Genomic DNA, 24,141 nt, shown 5'->3' on the forward strand with positions numbered 1-24,141 from the left:
CAGGAGGATCACTTGAGCCCAGGAGTTTGAGGTTGCTGTGAGCTAGGCTGACGCCACAGCACTCTAGCCCGGGCAAAAAGAGTGAGACTCTGTCTCAAAAAAAATAAATAAATAAATAAAGGTATTTGGAGGCAGTGACAGTGAGTCTGGGTTTCCCTATAAAAGAGATTAAAAAGATTAGAACTCTTGCAATCTGGAAAGAAGAATGCCTCTAGAAAACATAATTGAAGTTTGCAAATATTGCATGCTATTGTAGGGGGGAAAATATGAATTTGTTCATTAAGTTCCAGGATGTTGAAACTAGGCGGTAGCCTTGAAGTTTAAAGAGATATATTTAAATAAGGGTATTATTTTATAGTTTTGGAGTTCTCTAACCTAAAGGGAATTATAATTTGAGAATATATTGAAATAACCATTCAGTCTGTTGATCTCTGTGTCAGTCATACAACAGAGCTCTGTGGACCTTGGATTTGCCCTTGAGTGGCACCCTAGTCAAATAATGAAATTCCTCTCATGTATTTTATTATTGTTCTAATATCTGGAGTATTTAATCCATTGACTTTTATTGTAACTACTGATAGGGTAGGATTTATATCTGCCATTTTGCTATTTGTTTTCTACACATCTTATGTCTTTTTTTATTCCTCTACTCTGTTACTGCGTTTATTTGTGTTAATTAGATATTTTCTGAGTGTACCATTTTAGTTCCTTTGTCATTTTCTTTACTTCTTCAAGGTATTTTTATAGTGGTTACCCTGGCTATTACAATCTACTTCTTCTAACAGTCTAATTCAGATTAGTACCAACTTAATTTCAATAGTAAACAAAAACTTTGCATCTATATAAATCATTACCTTTCTCCTATTTTGTGCTTTTATTTTTATACAAATTATATTTTTATGCATTATAACCCTATCAACACAGTTTTATAATGTTGCTTTATGTAGTTGTCTTTTAAATCATATAGGACAAAAAAAGAGTTGCAAGCAAAAACTACATTTTTACTGTCTTTTGTATAGTTTAACTATAATTACCTTTACTGGTCTCTTTATTGTTTAACATGGATTTAAGTTACTGTCTAGTGTCCTTTCATTTCAGCCCGAAGGACTCTCTTTGTATTTCTTATAGGGCAGTTCTGCTAACTCTGAATTCTTTCAGTGTTTGTTTATTTGTAAATGTCTTAAATTCTCCTTTGTTTACGTAGGATAGTTTTGCTGGATATAGAATTCTTGCTTTGACAATATTTCCTTTCATCCCACTGCCTTTTGGGCTCTATCATTTTTTTCTTTTCTAATTTGTTTTACTGTGGTAAAATACATATAACAGAAAATATAGCATCTTAACCGTTTTTAAATGTATAGCTCAGTGGTATTATTAATAAATACATTCATAATGTTGTACAACTATCACCACCATCCATCTCCAGAACTCTTCATCTTATAAAACCGAAACTCTCTAGTCATTAAACCATAACTCTCCCTTCTTCCCTTCCCCTAGAACCTGGCAACTACCATTCTACTTCTGTATCTGTGATTTTTAACTACTCTAAATGCCTCACATACTTATGTGGCAGGGGAGATACATGATCATAAATACCTCACATAAGTGGAATTATACAATATTTGTCCTTTTGTAATTGGCTTATTTCACTTAGCATAGTGTGCTAAAGGTTTATCCCTATTATAGCAAATGTCAGAATTTCCTTCCATTTTAAGGCTGAATAATATTCCATTGTACGTATATATTAATAACACATTTTGCTTATCCATTCGTTTGTCGATGGACTCTTGGGTTGCTTCCATATTTTAGCTATTGTGAGTAATGCTGCTATGAACATGGGTGTACAAGTATCTCTTTGAGACCCCCTCTTGCACTTCTTTTGTTGAGTATATACCCAGAAGTGGAATTGCTGGATCACATGGTAATTATATTTTTAATTTTTTGAGGGACGACTATACTGTTTTCCACAGTGAATATACCATTTTACATGCCCACCAACAGTACACAAGGGTTCCAATTACTCCATATCCTTGCCAACACTTTTTTTTGTAAGTATTTTCTCCCATTCTGTGGGTTGCCTTTTTACTATTGTCTTTCCTTTGATGAACAAACTTTTTTAATGTTCAGGAAGTCCATTTTGTCTATTTTTTTGTTGTCGTTGTGCTCTCGGTTTCATATCCAAGAAATCATTGCCAAATCCAATGTTGTGAATCTTTTTGCCCAATGTCGTCTTCTAAGAGTTTTATATTTTATAGTTTTAGGTCTTACGTTTAAGTCTTTGATTCATTTTGAGTTAATTTTTGTATATGTTTATTAGATAAAGGTTCAACTTTATTCTTTTTTTTTTTTTTTTTTTTTGAGACAGTCTCACACTGTTGCCTGGGCTAGAGTGCCATGGCGTCAGCCTAGCTCACAGCAACCTCAAACTCCTGGGCTCAAGTGATCCTCCTGCCTTAGCCTCCGTGGTAGCTGGGACTACAGGCACGTGCACCCATGCCCGGCTAATTTTTTTCTATTTTTAGTTGTTTGGCTAATTTCTTTCTATTTATAGTAGAGACGGGGGTCTCGCTCTTGCTCAGGCTGGTCTCGAACTCCTGAGCTCAAGCAATCCTCCTGCCTCGGCCTCCGAGAGTGCTAGGATTACAGGCGTTAGCCACTGCGCCCGGCCTAACTTTATTCTTTTGCATATAGATAGCAAGTTTTTCCAGAACTGTTTGGTGAAAAGACTGTCCTTTCCCCATTTGGTGGTCTTGGCACCCTTGTCAAAAGTGATTTGATCATATAAGCGAGGGTTTGTTTCTAGGCTCTTTCTTCTATTTCATTGGTCTATGTCTGTCTTTATGCCAGTACCACAGTTTTGATTACTGTAAGTTTGTAGTAAGTTTTGAAATCAGGAAATGTGAATCCTCCAGCTTTGTTCTTTTTCAAAATTGTTTTGGCTATTTGGGGTCCCTTGAGATTCCATATGAATTTTAAGATGAGTTTTTCTATTTCTGTGAAAAACATCATTAAGATTTTGGTTAGGATTTCATTGACTCTGTAGACTGCTTTAGGTGGTATTGTGAATCTTAACAATATTAAATTCTATAATCTATGAACACGGGATGTGTTCCCATTTATTTATGTCTTTAATTTCTTTCAGCAGTGCTTTATAGTTTTTACGTCCTTGGTTAATTCCCAAGTGTTTTATTCTTCTGACGCTATTATAAATGGAATTGTTCTTAATATCCTTTTCAGATTTTTCATTGTTAGTGTTTAGAAATGCAACTTATTTTTGTGTTAACTCTGTACCCTGCTACTTTGCTAAATTCATTTATTAGTTCTAACAGGTTTTTTTTTTGGTGGGATTTTTTACCGTTTTCTGCATATGAGATCATGTCAACTGTGAACACAGATAATTTTACCTCTTCCTTTCTATTTAGGATGCCTTTTATTTCTTTTTCTTACCTAATTGCTCTGGCTAGGACTCCCAGTACTATGTTAAATAGAAGCTGTGAAAATGAGCATTTTTGCCTTGTTCCTGGTCTTAGAGGAAAACCTTTCAGTGTGTTTCACCATTGAGTATGATGTTTGTTGTGGGGTTTTCATATATGGCTTTTATTATGTTGAGGTATTTTCCTTCTGTTCCTACTTTGTTGAATGTTTTTATTATGAAAGCATATTGAATTTTGTCAAATGCTTTTTCTGCACAATTGAGACCATTTTTTTCCTTTATTCTGTTAATGTGGTGTGTTACATTGATTTTCATATGTTGAACCATACTTACATTTCAGGAATAAATCCCACTTGGTCATGGTGTGTGATCCTTTGTCTATGCTGCTGAATTCAGTTTCCTAGTAATTTGTTGAGGATTTCTGCATCAATGTTCATAAGAGATATTGGTCTGTAGTTTTCTCTTTTTTTGCAGTGTCTTTTTCTGGCTTTGGTGTCAGGGAATGCTGGCCTTACAGAATGAGATGATGGTGGAGCAGGTATTAAGAGAGTTAGGATATATTTAGGTGGAACAACTATTTTGAAGATGTTTGTGAAGATTTAATGAGATAATACATAAGGAAAACATAGCACAGTGCCTGGTACAGCACAAGTGCTATCAGCAGAGTTGCTATTATTATTAATATATTATTATTATTATCGTTAGTGTCATTGCCTTCATTGTTATCCTCATCAGCTACCTGCCAGGGCTACTTTAATCTTTTGTACACGACGGACATGCCTAAACTACAGTTAGAGTGTTCTTTTCCTTAGTGGTTACAAAGGGAACTTACAGAGTGAGTTATACAGTTATTGGAATTGACTGTATTATTCACTATATGTCTTTTTAAATTTTTTTGTTATTTAGAATCCTCACTTACCTCTGCTCAAACCACTGATATTGGTATTCATTTGAGATCAACTCATAGGAACAGGAGTCAACTATATGAGTGCCTATTATGTTTCAAGAATTTTATTGAGCAAATAAACAGACATTTACTGCATAACAGAATGTGGTTTACAGATGATAAAACTGAGGTTTAGGGGAGTTAAAAACATTCAGAGTGCAATACTGTACTGCAATTTTGTTGATAACCACCCAGAGTTCATGCAGGTTCTGTAAATTAAAAGTACAGTCTGTGAGAAGACTGCCGTTGCTTCAGATGCCAGCAGTAAGTTTGGTGCTTCCCAGGCCACTTGACTACAAATTTAGGAGTTCCCACCACTGCCGCAGTTTGATAATTTATTAGAATGACCCACAGAACTCAGAAAAGTGCTACACTTATGATTACACTGTTATTATTTAGTGTACAAATCAAGACCAGCCAAATGAAGAACCCATAGGGTGAGGTCTGGGAGGGTTTTGAACACAGAGCTTTTGTGTCCCCTCCCCATGGAATCAGGGCATATCACCTTCCTAGAACATTGATGTTTTCACCAACCAGGAAACTCCACACAGCTTTGATATCCAGAGATTTTATTGGGGTTTCATTATGTAGGCTTGATTGAATTATTTCCCACATGGTTGAGTTCAATATCCAGTCCCCCTTTCCTCCCTGGAGGTCAGGAAGTTGGGTCAATTATCAGGTGAGTCCAAGCTGTAACTCTGCAGTCACATGATTGTGATCTTTCTGGCCTGGCTTGCCCTCACCCTGAGTGAACTCATTAGTATGGGCTATCTGTTGCCTACTATGAGTCACTTCATTAGCATAAACTATTAGGGCCCATCATAAATAACAAAGATACTCCTATCACTTGGGAAATCACAAGGCTTTAAAGATTCCATCCTAGGAACCATGGGCAAAGATCAAGACATACTCTTTATTATGCAACACAGGGTCACATATCTAATGAGTGCTAGAGACAGGATTGACTCCAGTTCTGTCTGATTTCAAAGCTTCTGCTCTATCTACTACTCCCTTTTCACTATTAAGGCCCTTAGATAAGTGGCTTGTTTAAGGTCACACAGCTAGTTACTAATAATAGGGCCTGGCCCCTGGTACTGACTACAATGCTCCTTCCACAATGCAATTTTATTTTTTCATTTGGGACATATTTGAATTGTTTCTGTAGATTTTGCAGTTGGTATTGTAAAATATAGCTCCCTAGCTAAGATACATCTGTTATCAGTATCTGTTACCATTTAGTTTATTCATAGATTTAAAATAACAAGTGAAAAAATTCAATAAATGCTTTCAGCATTTAAGGTTATTCGTTTTTTGATTATTTCCTTTTTAAAAGTAAGAAATATCAATAGAAGGAAATTAATCCATTGCTATTTCTAGTCCGCCTGGTGCTATTTTTCTAATACTTGGCTTAATTCGTATACCTCTTTCTGCTTCCAGGTACCATCCACTGTATTTTCCATGCAACTGGGCACCACTACACTTGGAAAAAAGTTACCACAACGGTACACAACATTATCGTGGGCAAGTTGTGGATAGATCAGGTGAGCAAAGGTATCTCAAGTGCTTCTGAAGTTCAGAAGAACATCTTCTTAGGTATATCTTTGCAGTATTTAGGACATGTGAACTGATCCCAGAATATTACTAGTTCATTAGTTTCTCTTAAGGAAATTCTCTCAGGAGGTAATATCCCTACTTTCACCTCCCCAAGTTTCTACCCCACGAATTATTATTTATAAATGACCAAATTATAACATTCGTCAATGACTACTAGGACTTTGTTGGGCACTAAGAAGGATACAAGAAAATAATAAACATGGCCCCCACTCTTAATCCTTTTGGTACTCATCAAACATTTGGTGCCAGGCAGTATGCTGGGTCCTAGGGATAAAAAGTCAGATGAGCTGTTCCTCAAGAAACTATTGTATCATTAGAGATATATGACAAATGTGTAGGTTGAAAATTTTTTAACAAAATATACTAGTATAAAAGATGTACTAAGATAATATATTTAATTGTCAGTTTGCTCTTAAGACAATGGTTGCAGTAAATTCATAAAAGGGAGGGAATACTATCTTCTGAACAGTCAGGAAAGGCTTCACAGTAGATGTGGGAATTAAGTTGAGCCTTGAAGAAGAGTGTGGGATTTGGAAGATAGAAAGGAGGAGAAAATGAAATGAAAACAGTGTAGAAAGGCCCATCATATGGAACCTTGAAATTGTGAGTACTTTGATTTAAGCAGGAGAGTTCATGAAGGGTACTAGTGAAGGATTGGTTTGGAAAGATAAATTATTATGTGAAAGTTAAATTATTATGTGAATTTCAGTATTTGTGCTGAAGGTCAAATCATGCCATCTAGCATGTGAAACACAATTCAAAACAAAACAAAAGGTCATATGGTCTTGATCTCAACCTGGAATATCAAAGTTACATAGGGATTTTATCACATTCCCAAGGTTTGCTGAGACCTGAATCTTAAACAAGGGAGTGCTAGAAGGTAAGATTGAAAAGTAAAGAATTACAAGGCACGGGGTTTGGCAGATATTGAAGTCATCCAGTCTTAATAAAACTAATCTGTGATTTTTTTTTTTTTATTTTACAGTCTGGTGAAATTGATATTGTGAATCACAAGACGGGAGACAAGTGTAATCTTAAATTTGTTCCTTATAGCTACTTCTCTCGGGATGTTGCAAGAAAGGTAAGGGAAGTTGAAATTTAAATTTTTTCCACGAAGTGCATATCTCTTAGAAAGCCTACTCCTTTGGGGCTGCTGCGTGCGTGTATATATATGGTAATTCAAAAAAAATAGAGATGAAGGAGAAAACAAGAAAGGGAACTATATTGCATTACTAAACCAGTTCCTTCTCTTTTCTGGAAAAGACGATAAGTGAGGAAGTGAAAGTCAAGAGCAATGAGAGACTGAAAATAGGAAACACAGAGGAAGGACTAATACATGAATTGCAGGAAGAAGGTGTGGGCAGTTTGACCCCCATGAAGTTTAAGAGAGAGTGTGTGTTACCACTACAAAGGAATTGTGCCATGAATTTCTGTGGAAGAATGAAGAATAGCTGGGGATTTAAATCTCTTTATAGGTCTGTGTGATTTCTGGAGAGAGGAAAATATAATTCTGAGTACCAGTCAGATGCTTTTCCTACATATGTCATTGTATCAAAAAGCCCTATACAACAACAAATTATAATAAAACCCCCAAGTCATGGCTCCGTTATTTCAAGTAGTACCAAAAAATATAACAGCATAATACAGATGACTCCATGGTGTTTGTTATAACAGGATTTCACCAGTATTTACCCAGGACTGTAGTTTCCAGGATAGTCAGGTAAGCTAACTCACAGTGAATGCTACACACCCAAGCCCTGTTCTCCACCCTTGCAGGTAACAGGGGAGGTAACAGATCCATCAGGAAAAGTTCACTTTGCCCTTCTGGGGACCTGGGATGAGAAAATGGAATGTTTCAAAGTATCACCAGTCATTGGGGAAAATGGGGGTGATGCTCGGCAGAGAGGCCACGAAGCAGAGGAAAGCAGGGTCATGCTATGGAAAAGGAACCCTTTACCGTGAGTATCAGTGTGCTTGCTGCCCAGACACTACTTGGCCCTTCATGGTGCAGGAGTACTGAAGGCATTTCTTCCTGCCTTCCCACTTCATTATGTGAGACATTGAACAAGGGAAATCAGAACTTTTGCAGAGATTACTAGAAAGTTGTCATTATATGATTTTAGCTGTAGCATGCTTTGTCCCAGGAAAGTTCAAACTAACCAAACCACATCTGCCAAAAAATACTTTACGCTTTCTAAAGATCCTTTGGATTGTGATTCAGAAGGATATTTTTCTATAATTTAGAGCAAAACAATTCAAAAGTGGCTAGTGGAGAAAGGTGCCTACCACGTGTTAACTATTTTAGCCTAAAGGCCCAGCAGCAACACAACGGTCCTGAGACAATGTACAGGACTTTGGAAACAAGACGGAGGCTGTTTATCTCCTGTTATCATCTGGTACATTCAGTCTGTAGTAATAGCCAAGATTATCCCAGAAAGAGGTTAAAAAGAAAGCCAAGGAAACAGGAATGGGGAATTTTAATTTAATAGACTGTTTCATTCTTCCTAATGAAAGTAGATGATTTCAGTCGAGAGCAATACAACCCCGGAAGGTTATTGAATTGAGTGATGCTGGGGAGGGGATGGGGAGTGATCCAGTTTGGCTCTTAATTAGGGGTACCTGACACGGTCCTAGATTCTTTTTATTTGTAGAACAACCTTGGTGGTACAGTCTTGGCAGGGTACTTGGTTTTTGCTCTTTAAGTAGGGTCTGGGCTCTGGTATTATTCTTCTCTTTCTCACCCTTTACTTTCAGGAAGAATGCAGAAAACATGTACTACTTCTCAGAGCTTGCTCTAACTCTCAATGCCTGGGAAAGCAGCACTGCCCCCACAGACAGCCGGTTACGGCCTGACCAGAGACTGATGGAAAATGGGCGCTGGGATGAAGCAAACGCTGAGAAGCAGCGCCTGGAGGAAAAACAAAGACTGTCCAGAAAGAAGAGAGAAGCAGAAGCTATGAAAGCCACAGAGGATGGTAATGAACTTGGCTTCTACTCTTCTTTCTTGATGTGTGGAGATTGCCAGCACTGATTTTTTCTTTACCCTCTTTCCCTTTTAGGCACACCATACGATCCCTATAAGGCACTGTGGTTTGAGCGGAAGAAGGACCCTGTTACCAGGGAGTTAACCCATATTTATAGGGGAGAATACTGGGAGTGTAAGGAAAAACAGGACTGGAGCTCGTGCCCGGACATTTTCTGAAATGGCAGTAACAAAAAGGAGGAGGATCTAACGGAGAAGAGGACAGAGGATATGTGGGAAAGCTCTCAGTTGTGACTCTCTTACCAGTGCTTTCCTCAAGTTTGTCTGTCTTGACCAATCATTTTTTCCAAATCAATCACCAGAAGCAGACACCAGTGGTGGTGATTGGCTGGTTGCCTTAGCTGATTGTAACTGAAATCGACATACTAGGTACCTGTGTAAGGGAGAGGTGTAGTGGCTGAAAGTTAGTTTTGTTCCACATCTGCAAAGTCAAGTATTCTTGGCTCTTCTTTCTCCCTCTGCCCCCAGTTAAGATGATATCATTCACCCTCCCCTTGTAGCATCCTGCTCAGCCAAGATCTGCGTAAGATTATGATTTAGAGGCATTTTGGTGCTGTTCAGAGCAAGAGCTGATAATAGAAGTTCCTTTAAAAAGAAACACATAAGACTCACCAATGGAAGCATTGTGAATGGTTGCAGTGGAGCTTAGGTATGACATTATGAAATATGTTCACACATGGGTTCAGTTTCATGGGGTGTCCATGCAGAGATAACTGAAGTATTGGAACATCTGCAAGAGAGATCGCTCTGTAGGGCTGGAATATTCAGAGTTACATTCTTGGAAGTTTCCATTTTCACTTGTGTCAAACACCCCTCTGCTGTTTTCCGTCTTCTTTGACAGCAAGTGGAGACCATTGTGGTGGTAAGAGGGTTGCATTCTCCTCACAAAGGAGTTTTACAGACTTCCTCAGACAGAGAGCTTCTGAGAACACAGAGGATGGAAAATGACTGCTCACCACTTTTGCTATCCCAGCTCCCCTTCACCCCCATCCCTCATTGTCTTTCTGGCTTTTCTTCTCTCTCCCGGCACAGTACCAATTTGGGTCTGTGCCCCAGTGTGGAGCAAAACATTACCTGCCCCATTCTGATACATTTCAGAATTTGAGAGAAGAAGTTAATCTGGAACAAAAGTTTTTACCATCTCTCAAGCCCCATGGACTGGAGCCACCTCTGGAATAATGTGTTAAATATCTGTATATTATATATATGTAGAGAAAAATCTAATTTTTTTGTTTGATTTTCCTCCTTCCCATTAAGAATCTTGTTTTTTGATATCCCTTGTCTCCCTGGAACTCTCTCTTGGACACGTGTTGATATGGATTGGAGCTTCTCTGCTTTCCATCTTTTAGGGCAGACAGATTCAAAACCTGAGCAGGATCACATCTGGCAGTTACTGAACAGGGATTGTGTCTGTGGTTTGAATCATGGGGTGCCTGCTGCTGTCTAAACTCTGCTCTCCTAATTACCTGACTCTTGAAAATGAAATCCTAACCTCTTTGCTGCCTCTTTTCTTTCTTTTGCTAGGAAGACTATGAGTAAAAAGTCAGGAGGGTAATTTCCAGGTTAATTCTGCTTCTGTCAAGCGCATAGACTAAATTCCAAAAGAAATTTTATCCTAGGATATGGGGCTGAAAGCACCATCACGTGAGGTGAAGAAGAAAACTGCCTCTGTTGGGCCCTGGCTTCCTTCGTTATTTGTTCTGTATTTATTTTAGTGGTCTTGTTCAGAAATAGAACCCCTGTGCAGCCCACCCTTGGTTGAGGATCACAAATTGAGGTGCCTTCCTTGTATGCTTTTTGTTAGTGTTTTTTGTTTATGTTCCTTAACTGCTGAGCCTCAGCCAGGGTGGGTCATGGGGGAAAATATCATTCCAGAGGAAGTCATCCCTGCAGGGAAATTGGATTTATACTGGGTAAATTAGTATTTTCATTCCTTCCCCACCATTCCTTCCTTCCTAGCTGTAATAAACGAGAGAGGAATGAATGCTGGGGAATTTTCCTCCTAAGAACCCTGTTCCCAACACAAGGCGTTTTGCGAGGGCTTCTTGAATGGGGGCCCATGAAAGTGGTGACCTCAGCTTTCCATAGAGTGGGAATTCCCCAGGTTGAACTCCACTGCCTTTATCCCTCTTTTTTTCCTCCACTGTCTACACTACATTTTTGACTTGATCCCCAATCAGATTCCTGCTAACGGAAGCAGCTTAGAGTCCTTCAGGTGGAATAAAGTCACACAAAAACAAAACTATATATATTTTCAGTTTTTTTGCCTTATTGCTTTTTTTCCAAAAAAAAAAAAAAACTACTAAATTAAATAATTTTTAAAAAGTCATATTGTTGTCTGATTCACTTCTACTCCCATACAGGAAGTGTTGGTGGGGAGGAGGGGAGGAGAACTGGTCCAGTGGTGATTGTTCTGCCTGGGAGTCTGGGTCTTCTGGTCTTCATGAGAAATTGCTAGAAAAACTGATGTTTCAACTGTTCAACACCACTCTGGAGGGCCCATGAGCAGAAGAGTAGTTTTAACAACCCCTGCCACTTCAATGTAAGTAATTATCAATGTCCCACCTTGGTATAGGAGAATATTTCATTTATTTATATATATATATATAAATAGTGAGATGGAGTAGGCGAGGGAGGGAGTGAGCGAAAGCCGGTATAAGGGAATAGTTGCTAGTGTTTTTGATACTGGGCTTGCTTCACCTCCAAAATTAAAAATTTAATTTTTATTGATGAATTTCATTTCTCTTGCCCAGATTCTTAGCTCTTTCATGTAGGGATTGAAACTCCTTTGAGACATTGAACTTTGATCTGAAGACCTTTGAGAGAAGTAATGAGATTGAACACTCTTGTTTAGGTTTTCACTGTAAAGTTCAGGTTCTGGGAGGAGATGAGCAAAGTAACCTTGGGGTCTGGAGGGCGATCAGATCAGAGCAAGCACAATTCCTGCCCATGGGTGGGACCTCACATTTACTAAGTATCTGCTTCTGTGTGCAGGGTGCTGAGACAGGAACTCCAAACCAGCATACTCTGGGCTTACACATAAAAAATTTTAAGAGGAAAATACTGTAATCATTTTAGAGATGAAGAGAGAAAACCTAATTTAAGTAAATTCACTCAAGGTCACATAACTGATGGATTAGTCACAGTGTTGGAATTCAAAGCTGAGTTTGTTTAACCCTGGAGTTTGTGACCTCTACAACCCTGTGCTCTGGGAGAAACTCTGGGTTTGGAAGGCAGCTGATAATTGGGTACTTTCCTCCCAGATTACATCACATGCTGAAATGCACATTGCCATTTCCAGAAGCTAATAAATTTGGACAGAATCATTTCTTTTGAAGCGTCACCTGAAGAAAGAAGCATTCTTGAAATTCAGCCTATAGGCTTCTTGATTGCTCAAGACTGTCATGACCACAAAATTAGCTATGTTGTCAGGGATTATTTTCCAGCCTGATTCTTGGGGAGGCCACTTATCTGTTCAAGTCTGCCTGATTCCCGCTGCTGGAGTTGATGTTTTTTTCTATCAAGCTAAAAGCTAGAGACCCTTAACATTTGTGACAGCTGCATCCTGCAATCTTGAATATTACCATAGGGTGTGATTTTCTAGATTAGGGGCAATCAAATGTAGCTGAAACATTTAATGATCCTTCCTCAAGTCCTTTAATGTAACATGGTGGGTTGGGGTGTGGATCCTGAGGGGTCTATCGTGAGCGGTCATAATTCAAAGTTAGGAGACAGCAAAATTATAAATTATTACACTTTTCAGGGACCTCTGAAGTCCCACAAAAATGTTAAACCTATACATGTCACGGTTCTCCACTTTCAGAAAGATAACTGAACCAACCTACAGTACAGTCCTGAAAAGAAATGTAGGAAAATCTTTGGAATTTATTCACTATAGTTGTATACCTTGTGAAACTCTAAGATTGTTATTGAAATTTAGAACTTGCTTCTAAAAGTTTATAAAACTTTTGCCCAGTACTCTACCCTACCCAGTAGAAAGCATTCCAAGCCTTTTATGACTTTTTTCCAAGGCTCATAAACCAATCTGTGGTTATACTCTCCATAACCTTTCCTCCCTACCGTCTTTTTAGGTAAAGTGCTCCTTCATTGGTTCACGCTGATGACTCGGGAAGGAGGCAGGGTGGCCAGATGAGGCAACTTTAAAGGCAAGCAATTAAAGAGCTTGAAATCTTCTACAAATGATCTTGCAGAGGTCACATCTTCTGAGCTTGACCAGGTGATGGTAAAGGCTACTAAAGAACCCGTTGGTCCTGAGATATGGCTAGGAATGTTTTCATTCACTCGTTCATTCCAAATTTACTCCAGCCTATTACGTAACAGACATCGGGGATACAAAGGGCAAGAAAAAGATTAGGTGAGCAGGCAGTTGCAATCTAGTTTGGTAAGTGACATAAAAATAATGCAGAGGGACAACTAGCCTATAGTGGGTGGGGAGTGAGGGAACAGAGATATGTCAGAGCAGACTCCTAGAACTAGGAGAATGTATGTGAGCCCAGTGGTGCAGGTTAAGTAGGCATTAGGAGGAGGGCGATGTGAAAAGTGGTGCCTGGACAAAGATCAAGGGCAAGGAGAGAACACTGAGCTATGGCACTGGAGAAATGTAAGGCTCACGTCATGGGAGGCTTTATATACCATATAAAGCAGCCTTGGTTTTTGTTTTCAACTAGGAAGCCAGGGAAGGGTTTTGAAGCAGGACAGCGGTTCCAGCAAGGGAAATGAATTATAGGTAAGACCAATTAAGAGGTTGGAGAGGATGTGAAGATGAAGGGAAATGGAGGGATTCCAGAAATAATGAAGTGGAATGAAAGCATTTGGGTGTGATTATGTATAGAGAGCAGAAGGAGGAAGGAACTCATATTTTTCTGGCTTGGGAGACTTAGGTAGAAGGGGGTGGTAAGGTAAACAAGTTTGGAGGGAAAGACAGGTTCATTCTGGATATGTTTTATTACAGGGTCCTATGGAGAGGTTGAGTAAACAATTTAAAAACTGGTTCTTACATGTGATAGATAGCTACACTTTTGTGAAAACTGAGGAATGGGAGACTGAGAGAAACTGCACATTGAAATCGCCTGACCAATTAAAAAATACATAATACATAAACCCCATCTGCAGAGATTCTAATTCAATTAACATATGTGTGTGTGTGTATATATATAAAAATAAGAAGAAGCTGACTTGCCCAAGATCATACACAAGTGACCAGATGGGGATTTAAATCCACTCTTTGTCATCAATATACACAGCCTAGAGCAAATCTATACTACTGTATTAATTTTCTATTGCTGCATAACTAATTACCATCAACTTAGCGGCTTAAAACAACTGTTTTATTAGCTCATAGTTCTGTAGGTGAGAAATCCCACATGATGTGGCTAGGCTCTCTGCTCAGGGTATCACAAGGCTGAAATCAAGGTGTCGACCAGGTTGTTCTCATCTGGAAGCACTGGGGGAAAATCTGCTTCCAAACTCATTCTTGTTGTTGGCCAACTTCAGTTTCGTGCAGTTGTAGAACTGAGGACCAATTTCCTTGCTGGCGGTCTGCTGGGAGTCACTCTCAACTCCTAGAGGCTGCTCGCATTTTTTGCCATGTGGTCTCCTCCATCTTCAAGCCAGCAAGGGAGCATTGCATCCTTCTTGTGGTTTGAATCTCTGACTCCCTTGTGCAACCAGCTGGAGAAAACCCTCTGCTTTTAAAGGGCTCATGTGATTAGGTCAGGTCCACCAAATAATTGCATATTTTAGAGTCAGTTGTGCTATACAATATAGCTATATATTATATATAATAAAACCTAATAACAGGTTGTCTTAGTCCATTTTGCATTGTTATAAAGGAATATCTGAGGCTGAGTAATTTATAAAGAAAAGAGGTTTACTTGGCTCACAATTCTGCTGTACAAGAAGCTGTACAAGAAGCACGGCGCTGATATCTGCTTCTGGTGAGGGCCTCAGTAAGCTTTTACTTATGGGGGAAGGAAAAGGAGAAGCAGACATTTCATAAGGCCAGAGAAGGAGCCAGAGAGAGAAGAGGAGGTACCAGGTGCTTTTAAACAACCAACTCTCACGTGAACTAATAGAGCGAGAACTCACTCATTACTACAGGGAGGCATCAAGCCATTCCTTAGGGATCTGCTCCCATGACCCAAACACCTCCCACTAGGACCCACTTCCAACACTGGGGATCAAATTTCAACATGAGATTTGGAGGGGACAAACATTCAAACCATATTAAACGTTATAGGTTAATATGATGGATTTCATAGTCCAAGGGATTATGCATGGGAGGGTGTCTTGGGGGCCATTTTAGAATTTTCCCTACTACAACTACCCAGTGAAAACAAAAGAGTGAAGCTCAAGCTAAACAAATGATAGGCTCTTGAATCTGAAAAAACTCTGAAGCCACTTAGATTAGGCCTGACAGCCCCAAACTTCTAATCTCAGAAACACTCTTTCCTTAGTCTCTCTTGAGAAGGGCAGTCTAGAATCATCCTCCATTTTAAGTGTATTGTTTATAAATTTTAAACAAAGGTCATGTTTTTGTTTCAAGTTATAACAAGCCCATGTTATCTTTTATTTATGAATCAAGTGAATATGAAGCATTGAATCATTCTAACTAATAGCCTTATGGAGTTTATTTAAAACATTTTTAAGTGAATAAATGCAAGGGATGCAAAATTAGAAAATGGGAGGTGGAGGTGGAATAAAATCAGCATATTATTAAATCACAGCTTGCTTCTTGGAGTTTGAGAGAAGCCTGAGCTAATTCCAATTTTTTGACTATATATATATGTATATATTTTAAAATGAAAAAAATGCGAAGATGGTATTAGAAAAGTTGAGGTATATTTTTAATAGTAGGTTTTGCAAATCAATGCTTTTAACAAATACTGCATACCTCATGTGGAAGTAACAGTGAAAGTCTACATTTGAAGCCTTTACAAACTGCCTTCCTGTCCTCTTCTATGTATTCTGGGGTCCAATGCGAGGATATCTGTAAAAAACAAAATGTTCATATCTTTTGACCTTGCAAAATCTGCCTTCACACAAGAACAAATATATACAAAAGAATATTTATTGCAGTGTTGTTTTTAATAATGAAATATAGAAACAAGTAAAAATGTCCATCATTAGCAGTTTGATTAAACAGATTGTGTTATACCCATACAATCTAGTACTATGCGTGGATTAAAAAGCATGAAATTACTCTACATAACTGCCATGAAAAAGTCTATGATTTATTTTTAAATGAGAATAGCAAATTGCAGGGCAGTTAAAAAAAAACCAAAAAACTCTGAGAAAAGTGAAGTTATCACTTCTAGCTTGTAAACAAAGGCCTTGTCCTTTCACCTCTGTAATATCTGTAAAATTCCTACCTCCAAGTGAATTTGTATAATGACCTTTATGATCGTGGAGCAAATATTATTTCATTATAATTATGTGGAAAAAGCGCCTAGGAGCAGCCGAAATAGCTCAGTTGGGAGAGCGTTAGACTGAAGATCTAAAGGTCCCTGGTTCGATCCCGGGTTTCGGCAGCACTTCCATTTTAGGCGTCACCACCCGCAAGTAGTTTCTCAGATTCTCCCACTCGTGTTTGGGTAGATACGTAAAGATTCACCAGCCCCGGAATCTTAACCTGCTCAGTACAGTCAAGGCCACTTCCCTCACGCGGGGTCTGCGTCCTGAGACTACACGCTCTCCCCACGCCCTGCGCACTTTCACTTTCTTGAGCAATCCTGGCTGAACTCTTCTTCCGGGTTTCCAAGGACGTTCCAGTGCCTGGACGCTCGGCTGCACCGCCTCCCCCACCAGCTCGGTCCCAGGGGCGGAGACTCTTGAAAATCCAGTAACGATCAATAGGAAGGAAACGCAAATGGTGGTCTAACAGATGCACCTTGCATGATGTATGTCCGTGTATGTGACAGGTAATTCTGTGTGTCAACTTGGCTAGGCTATGGTGTCCAGTTGTTTGTTCAAACACCAGTCTAGATGTTTTTTTTCAGATGTGATTAACATTTAAATGAGTAGTCTTTGAGTAAAGTAGATTACACTCTGTAACGAGGGTGGGCCTCATCCAATCAGTTGAATCCCTTAAGAGCAAAGACTGGGGTTTCTGAGTAAGGAATTCTCCACGCAACTTTGACATAGAAAACCTGCCCAAGTCTCCAGCTTACTGCCCTGCTGAATTTGGACTCAAGACTACAACATCAACTCTTACCTCAATTTTGGAACTGTCAGCCTGCCCTACAGGTTTTGGGCTTGCCAAGCCCCACAATTGTGTGAACCGAGTTCTTAACTCTATCCCTACGTCTGTTTCAATCTCTGTCTCTCTCTCTATTTTTATCTGTATCTTACAGGTTCTGTTTTTTGGGAGAACCCCGACAGCATGCTTTAAAATGTTGCTTACACACAGGTAAGAGTGAAGAATGAGATTGTTACTACTGCTCTGAGCAAAGGTCAACCACCTTCAGACCATTAAGGTGGGAGTCATACTCCTAGGAAATATTGGGGGTTTGCCCTAAAAAGGCAAACCCTGTTGAGTTTTCGGCATAAAGAGAAAAGGGGGAATCCCAGTGAGAAGCATTTGGAATTCAAGCAGGAAGCTCAGAGAAGAAGACAGGGTATCTCTGGTTCTTTCACGCCTGCACACTCCTACTCATCTTTCAAGGCACAATTCTAATGCCTTTTTTCCTGCCAGGTGCAACTCTCCTAGTTTTTCCTCTGTGTTACCAAAGCACTTGAATTTTCCTCTATTAAAGCATTAATTAAAGGGCTCTCTCAACTGTTTGCTGCCTGCCTGCACGCCTGGCAGAGCTACAGGAGATCCACAGTTGGTGGGTGGTGGGTGGTGGAGGGAGGAGCTGGAAGAGGACGGATGGGGCTGGTTATAGGGAGCTTCCCAGAGATTAAGCTGCATTCTCAAAGGTGTGAAGGGTAGCAGAATATGCCACCTCAAAACATGCCACTTTGGCCTAAGGATTATTTTGAGCTAAAGGCAATTGAGAAGAAGCAAAGCTTCTTTAAAAGCTCTTTACCCTCCTTCTATTTGCCTAAAACTGGGACATACATTTACAAAGGCATCCTTCTTCTCTTCTAAAGTTGATCACCTAAGACGACTTTAGGCCCTTACCAGTTTGGAGAGGGCACCAGAGGAATCTATATAACAAACTTTACTAACTAGCTTTTAACTATCATTAATTTCCCATATATTTGCTTTCCCACAATTTGCTGCCCCCGCCACAAGGGCCTTTTCCTTTATCTTGTCACTTCTCCAAAAATTTATTGTTCTTTGTTGAAAATGCTATATAGATTGCAGTTCTAAACTGTATCTTTGGAATTACTACTTCCCTGTGTATCTCCCACATACATATGAAATACACGTTAATATACTTCTGTTTGTTTTTCTCCTGTTATTCTTTTTTTTATGTCAAAATATTAAGAGGATACAAATGTATCTGTTACATGGATAACACGGATACCAAGTATAATGCTTAAGTCAGGGCTTTTGGTATGCTTGTATGCTTGCCACCAGAATAGTGTTCATTGTACCCAATAGGTAAGTTTTTATCCTTTTATCCCTCACCCCCCCACTCTTTCCCCTTCTTGGTTTCCAATGTCCTTTATATCTCTTTGTGCCTGTGTGTACCCATTGTTTAGCTTCCACTTATTAGTGAGAACACATGGTGTTTGGTTTTCCATTCCTGAGAAACTTCACTTAGGATAATGGTCTCCAGTTCCATCCAAGTTGCTACAAAAGACATTATTTTATTCCTCTTTATGGCTGAGTAGTACACCATGTGGTGTGTGTATATATATACATATATATTTATATGTGTGTGTATATATATATGTATATGACATTTTCTTCATACATTCATGAATCGATGGGCACTTAGGTTGATTCCACATCTTTGCAATTGTGAATTGTGCTGCAATAAACATTCAAGTGCAGGTGCCTTTTTTAATAAAATGATTTTTTTATCCTTTGGGTAAATACCCAGCAGTGGGATTGCTGGATTGAAGGTAGGTCTACATTTATTTCTTTAAGGAATCTCCATACTGTTTTCCATAGAGGTTGTACTAATTCCCAGTCCAACCAACAGTGTATACGAGTTCCTTTCTATCTGCATCCATGCCAGCCTCTATTGTTTTTTTGGCTTTTTAATAATGGCCATACTGACAGGGGTAAGGTGGTATCTCATTGTAGTTTTAATTTGCATTTCCCTGATGATTAGTGATATTGTGCATTTTTTCATGTTTGCTGGCTATTTGGCTATCTTCTTTTGAAAAACTTCTGTTCATGTCTTTTGTTCACTTTTTGATGTTTTTTTTTTTTCCTTACTGATTTGAGTTATTTGTAGATTCTGGATATTAGTCCTTTTTGGATGTATAGCTAGTGAATATTTTCTTCCATTCTGTAGGTTGTCTACTCACTCTGTTAATTATTTCCTCTGCTGTGCAGAAGCTTTTACATTTAATTAAGTCTCATTTATTAATATTTTTGTAGTTGCTGAATTTGCCTTTGGGGTCTTAGTCATAAATTCTTTGCCTATGTTGATGTCAAGAAGAGTTTTTCCTACGTTTTCTTCTAGAATTTTTATGATTTCATGCCTTACATTTAAGTTTTTGTTCTGTTTTGTTTTGGTAAAGGAATCCCACCTGAGAACTCAGAATGGTAGGAGAAAAATTATTTTTCCTTCTCTACAGGTGCTTGGGGAGAACGAAAGGGAAGGAGATGAAAGGACGGTGACATTTCAATTACCGATGGAACACAGCACATGCAAAGGCCCAGAGAACTAAGAGCATGGCAGGATCTGTGACACGAAAACAGCGGTGTCTGGAGGTGAGGAGCGGAGAGGGACTCCGGGTTCAGCCCGCGAATGGCGGCGTGAGCTGCGCGTGCGCAGAGGCCTGGACAGTGGGGGCGGGGCGCGGCCCCGGATCGCGGGCGAGCGAGCCGTGGCTCAGATCATCTCTTTTCAGCTCATCTGTTTGGTCCTCCTTTTTGAGGTGGGCACCTGGGATGCGGACGAGGAATTACGAAGTGATGTCTACTCCGAAGTAGGGACAGCCTGAAGGTCTTTAACCAGTGAAATGTGGTCTTCTACCCTGTGTGCTTTGGGTTTAGGGCCAAGAAACGCATAGCGGTGGGGACAGGCGGCTTCACCCTCGGTGCAGTTTTGCAGAATTCAAGGTTCCGGTTTGCCAAGGGGTCTCTAAGTAAAAGGGGAGCATGCTTTATTTAACAAATCAGTATTCAGCTGCTAAAGAACAAACTAATCACTCTCCCTCCAGGCTCCCTACTTCGCTTCCTCCCCGCCCCCGCCGGCTTTGTGTTTGGAATTGGGTTGAATCGCACAAAGGAGGAGTCCAGGAGCTCGCTCGGCGCCACGCCCATTAGTTCCCAGAGCCAAGATGACACAGCTTTCATTGATGGAAGGGGAACATTTTTCTGAGAGCCCGGATAGCTCAGTCGGTAGAGCATCAGACTTTTAATCTGAGGGTCCAGGGTTCAAGTCCCTGTTTGGGCGGAAGTCCTTTTTTTCACAGTAAAGAAGGGGAACCAGTTTCAGTAAAGAAGGGGAACCAGTTTAGTGTGTGTGTGTGTGTGTGTGTGTTAGGCAATTTACTGTATTTGAAAAAGGGAATTAAGCCCTACCTTTTCCCGGGGAGAATCCCGTCGCCTCCGCGGGCACGGTCACCTGTGGGCCTTTGTGCAGAGGCATCCTGGAGACTTGCAGTCCATCGCTCTGGGGGCTGAAATAGGCAGATTTGTTCTGTAACCACCACCGGCTTGTTGGGTCCCAACTACTGATGCATTGAAGGATGGGAAACTGACACGTCTTCAGGAAGCCCCCGGGACTCCGCAGTCGCCGCATCTTTGAGCTCCCCTGTGAACGGCCCCTGCTGACCCTTCTCTCTTGGGTTCCCTCCCGCTACGTGCCGGAGGAATATGGCTCGGATCCTGCACCTTCCCAGCCCTCCTTAATGCCCTTCGAAAGAGTTTTTCTGCACTCTAAAAAGGAAGAGATAATGATCTAGAAGCTGAAGCCCCTAGCAGAGCAGCTGCCCTCTCTCAATGAGGTCAAATCCTCCCACTCCCCTCCCCCGCTTCACGGGTAGGACCCTGAACACAGCAAGAAGGTGAGGTTGAGACAGCAGCTTCTGTTGGTGGGAGGAAGAGGGTGCATATTAGGAGAGAGTGCATTCCAGAAACTGGAATGGAATAAAACGAAAAGAGTTAGCGCCCACCTACTTCAAATTAAAAAGGGAAACATCGGGTCCTGCAGAGGTTTTTAGGAAGTTGACTTGTGAACACAAAAAGCTCAGATGTAAGGTCACCAAGGTGAACTACTTTTCCTTGTGCGGTGAAGGGACCAGGTGCATCCCTTGCTCAGCTAATGACTGAGCCTTCCTTGCTTCAGCCGGGCAACAGAAGACAGTTGGTCTTGATCTCCTCATTGACAGGATGGGAATGTGGGCTGAATGTGTCAGCTGCCCTCTTAGCCGAAGGACTATGGTACCCAGCGAGTCCTGGTCAGGGGGGAAGGGCCAAGGTAGGGTAGCGCCCAAGCGTGAGTCAGGGTCTTCACCTTCCCCATGGGAATGCGTTACCCATGGTCTGCACAGACCCCACAATTACCTCCCTGTCTGTGCAGCTCAGCTTCCCGAGGAGAAAGGGAATAAATAATAATAGCTTCCATCTCGTAAACTTGTGATAATTAAATGAGATAATAATGCATGCACAGTGCTTAGTACAGTCAGCCTAAAAACAAGCATTCAATACATGAAAGCCATTATTATAATTATTAAAGCACTTTCAATCAAGCGATGAAACAAAAGATACACATTGAAACAGGCAATGAGTCATTTCAAAGAAATATATGTCCAGCATGCCTAAGAGCATAAGATCTTATTCATGTGACTTGGGTTGGTTGGTATGTGCTGAAGGGACAGAAATTGTCACTGATCAAGGAAAAGTGGGCTGGTTGGGCAAGAGGCTTCTTTCTTGAGCAACGTGAATGGTGGGGCTCAAGGGCATTCCAGGGAGAGGAACAGGTAAGGAGCTGTGGTAAGCACTCGATCTTTTCTCCTTCGTCCTGAGGGAGTCCCTTGGAAACTGTTCAGATCCACTTTGGGGAACCTTGAAAAGTGGACTGTCTTTACTCCAACCATTTTCTGACTGAACCAGAAGGACCCAGGATGAGGACAGGGGTGGAGAGCACCTAGCCCTTCTAGTCTTTCCTCCTTCCCCTCCTCACATCCATTCCCTCTCCAGCCATGGTTTTCAGCCTTTGCTAAAAGGTGACAAACAAAAAGCTCAGAGTGTGTCTCAGTCACGACCTTTCGTGTTTTGGAGGCAACAGATCTGGTTTAGTTCTAGTTTAGTTCTGGATGATTGGGAGCAAATTAGCTATTTCATTTAAAAATTATTATATTGTCATATCCACTCAAGGCAGGCGTTGGGGTGGGGATTGAATGCGACCCTGTAGATCCGTGCTGGGCACACAGTAGGTTCTTAGTAAGTGGCTGTTTTTATTCTTATTAGGACCCCGGAGAGAGGTAGAGAAAGCATTAGGAAGACAATGAAGGCAGAACGCGAGTTTCCTCACATGACAGGAATTAGTTTTCTTACTCATTGTCCTTAAAACCTCAGAGTTAAAAATAATACAGTTTGGAAGGTGAAAGAAGGAATTAAAAGGGTGGAAATGAAGGGAAACGGGACTTTTTTTTTTTTCCCCGTTAAATTTCTTTTAACAGGGCGGGGAAGATGCCTGTCCTAGCCGAAATAGCTCAGTTGGGAGAGCGTTAGACTGAAGATCTAAAGGTCCCTGGTTCGATCCCGGGTTTCGGCAAGGCTTTTGTTGGGACTGGAGTCGGCTTCCAGCCTCTCGGTTGGTTCGCTTCCCTCCCTAAGGCAGATTTGTACCTACGCCGTACACACACACAGATGGCTGTTCTCCCTGTCTCTTAAGTGGGCACGTACTAATGAGACGACAGTATTTAGTAAAGCATTATGAGAATGAAAAGACTTTAAGCCTCTTAAAGAAGCCAGAAAACATAGAATGATCTGTTCCCAGTTCCGCGATCACTGTTTATACTATTGGATGTTAGGTAGCAATATATGGCACGGAATTTCTTACTGCGGTGGCTAACACGTCTGTTCCACTGGGGGAATGTCTTGAGTTTGATTATAGTCACCTCTCTGGGGTCGCAAATGTTCTCGTTGGCGGCAGACATGAAGACAGTCTTCAAAAACATTTGTCTTCACAGAGAGACTCACAAGTCAGAGTCCCACCAGGCCTCTAGGAATCTGGCGAGGGGCCCCGCCTCGTCGGAGAGGAATGAATTACGAGTCTTCACCTGCTTTTATCGGAAATATTTCTTGGAAGTTCCGTTTCCTCACGGAGCTTTGAATAAAAAGTGTCCAGTTCCTGCCAAGAATATAACTATTATGACTCTTGACGACAGGTGTGCAGTTTTCTCGGTTATGTGCTTATTGATGTTTTGAATATAAAAGTAATACAAGCTAGTTATAAGGGGAAAATACCCGAACACAAAGCAACAAAGGTTGGAAGAGTAGGGCCTGCGGTTGGAAGAGAAAGTTACTCGGCACTTTCGTCACCATTCATTTTTTAGGCCCAAATCACTAGAAAGTCTTGTCTGCCCCACTTTGGGGTTTATTAATAACTCCCCAAGGGGGGGAACCCCAGCAAGTTTTGCATAAGCTCCCACTTGCTCAGCCTTGCTCAGGACACACAGTATACCTAAACTTGTTTTGGAGTTTAAAACAACCCCCGCCCGAACAGGGACTTGAACCCTGGACCCTCAGATTAAAAGTCTGATGCTCTACCGACTGAGCTATCCGGGCTCTTAAAGGCGCCACTTCCCCTCGCCTATCGGCAGTAAAATAGGCCACGTGGCTGCATTCTTTTCCCATGGGTTTAAAATCATGCGTCTTCTTGCTGCTTCCCTGAAAGGCGAATCTTTAAAATCGAGACGAAAAATAACCGCCTGCCTGACCTGCCCGGCGCCCTGCAGGGAACTTCCCGCGAAGAACCCCCCAGATCTAGAGCTCCGGGGCGGGCC

The 24,141-nt window shown here is 40.7% G+C and overlaps 1 protein-coding gene and 4 non-coding genes across 5 annotated transcripts in view; 4 read left to right on the forward strand and 1 right to left on the reverse strand.

Moving 5' to 3' along the window:
* Nucleotides 1–10,310, forward strand: part of OSBP (oxysterol binding protein) — a 32,326-nt gene extending 22,016 nt beyond the window's left edge. Inside the window, exons 10-14 of the mRNA XM_012643968.1 lie at nt 5,817–5,920; nt 6,979–7,074; nt 7,770–7,951; nt 8,748–8,968; nt 9,053–10,310. Of these exons, the coding sequence (XP_012499422.1) occupies nt 5,817–5,920; nt 6,979–7,074; nt 7,770–7,951; nt 8,748–8,968; nt 9,053–9,195 (746 nt within the window). The 3' untranslated portion in view covers nt 9,196–10,310. The remainder of the gene's footprint in view (nt 1–5,816; nt 5,921–6,978; nt 7,075–7,769; nt 7,952–8,747; nt 8,969–9,052) is intronic.
* Nucleotides 10,311–16,513: 6,203 nt separating this feature from the next.
* On the forward strand, nt 16,514–16,586 carry TRNAF-GAA. Its single transcript has one exon. It is a non-coding gene; the product is annotated as a tRNA-Phe (tRNA).
* A 3,923-nt stretch (nt 16,587–20,509) lies between these two features.
* On the forward strand, nt 20,510–20,582 carry TRNAK-UUU. The gene has a single exon. It is a non-coding gene; the product is annotated as a tRNA-Lys (tRNA).
* A 2,252-nt stretch (nt 20,583–22,834) lies between these two features.
* Nucleotides 22,835–22,907, forward strand: TRNAF-GAA. The gene has a single exon. It is a non-coding gene; the product is annotated as a tRNA-Phe (tRNA).
* A 943-nt stretch (nt 22,908–23,850) lies between these two features.
* Nucleotides 23,851–23,923, reverse strand: TRNAK-UUU. The gene has a single exon. It is a non-coding gene; the product is annotated as a tRNA-Lys (tRNA).
* Nucleotides 23,924–24,141: the final 218 nt, after the last annotated feature.

Source organism: Propithecus coquereli, unplaced genomic scaffold (genome assembly GCF_000956105.1).
Source record: "Propithecus coquereli isolate 6110/MARCELLA unplaced genomic scaffold, Pcoq_1.0 Scaffold202, whole genome shotgun sequence".
Classification (NCBI taxonomy): Eukaryota; Metazoa; Chordata; class Mammalia; order Primates; family Indriidae; genus Propithecus; species Propithecus coquereli.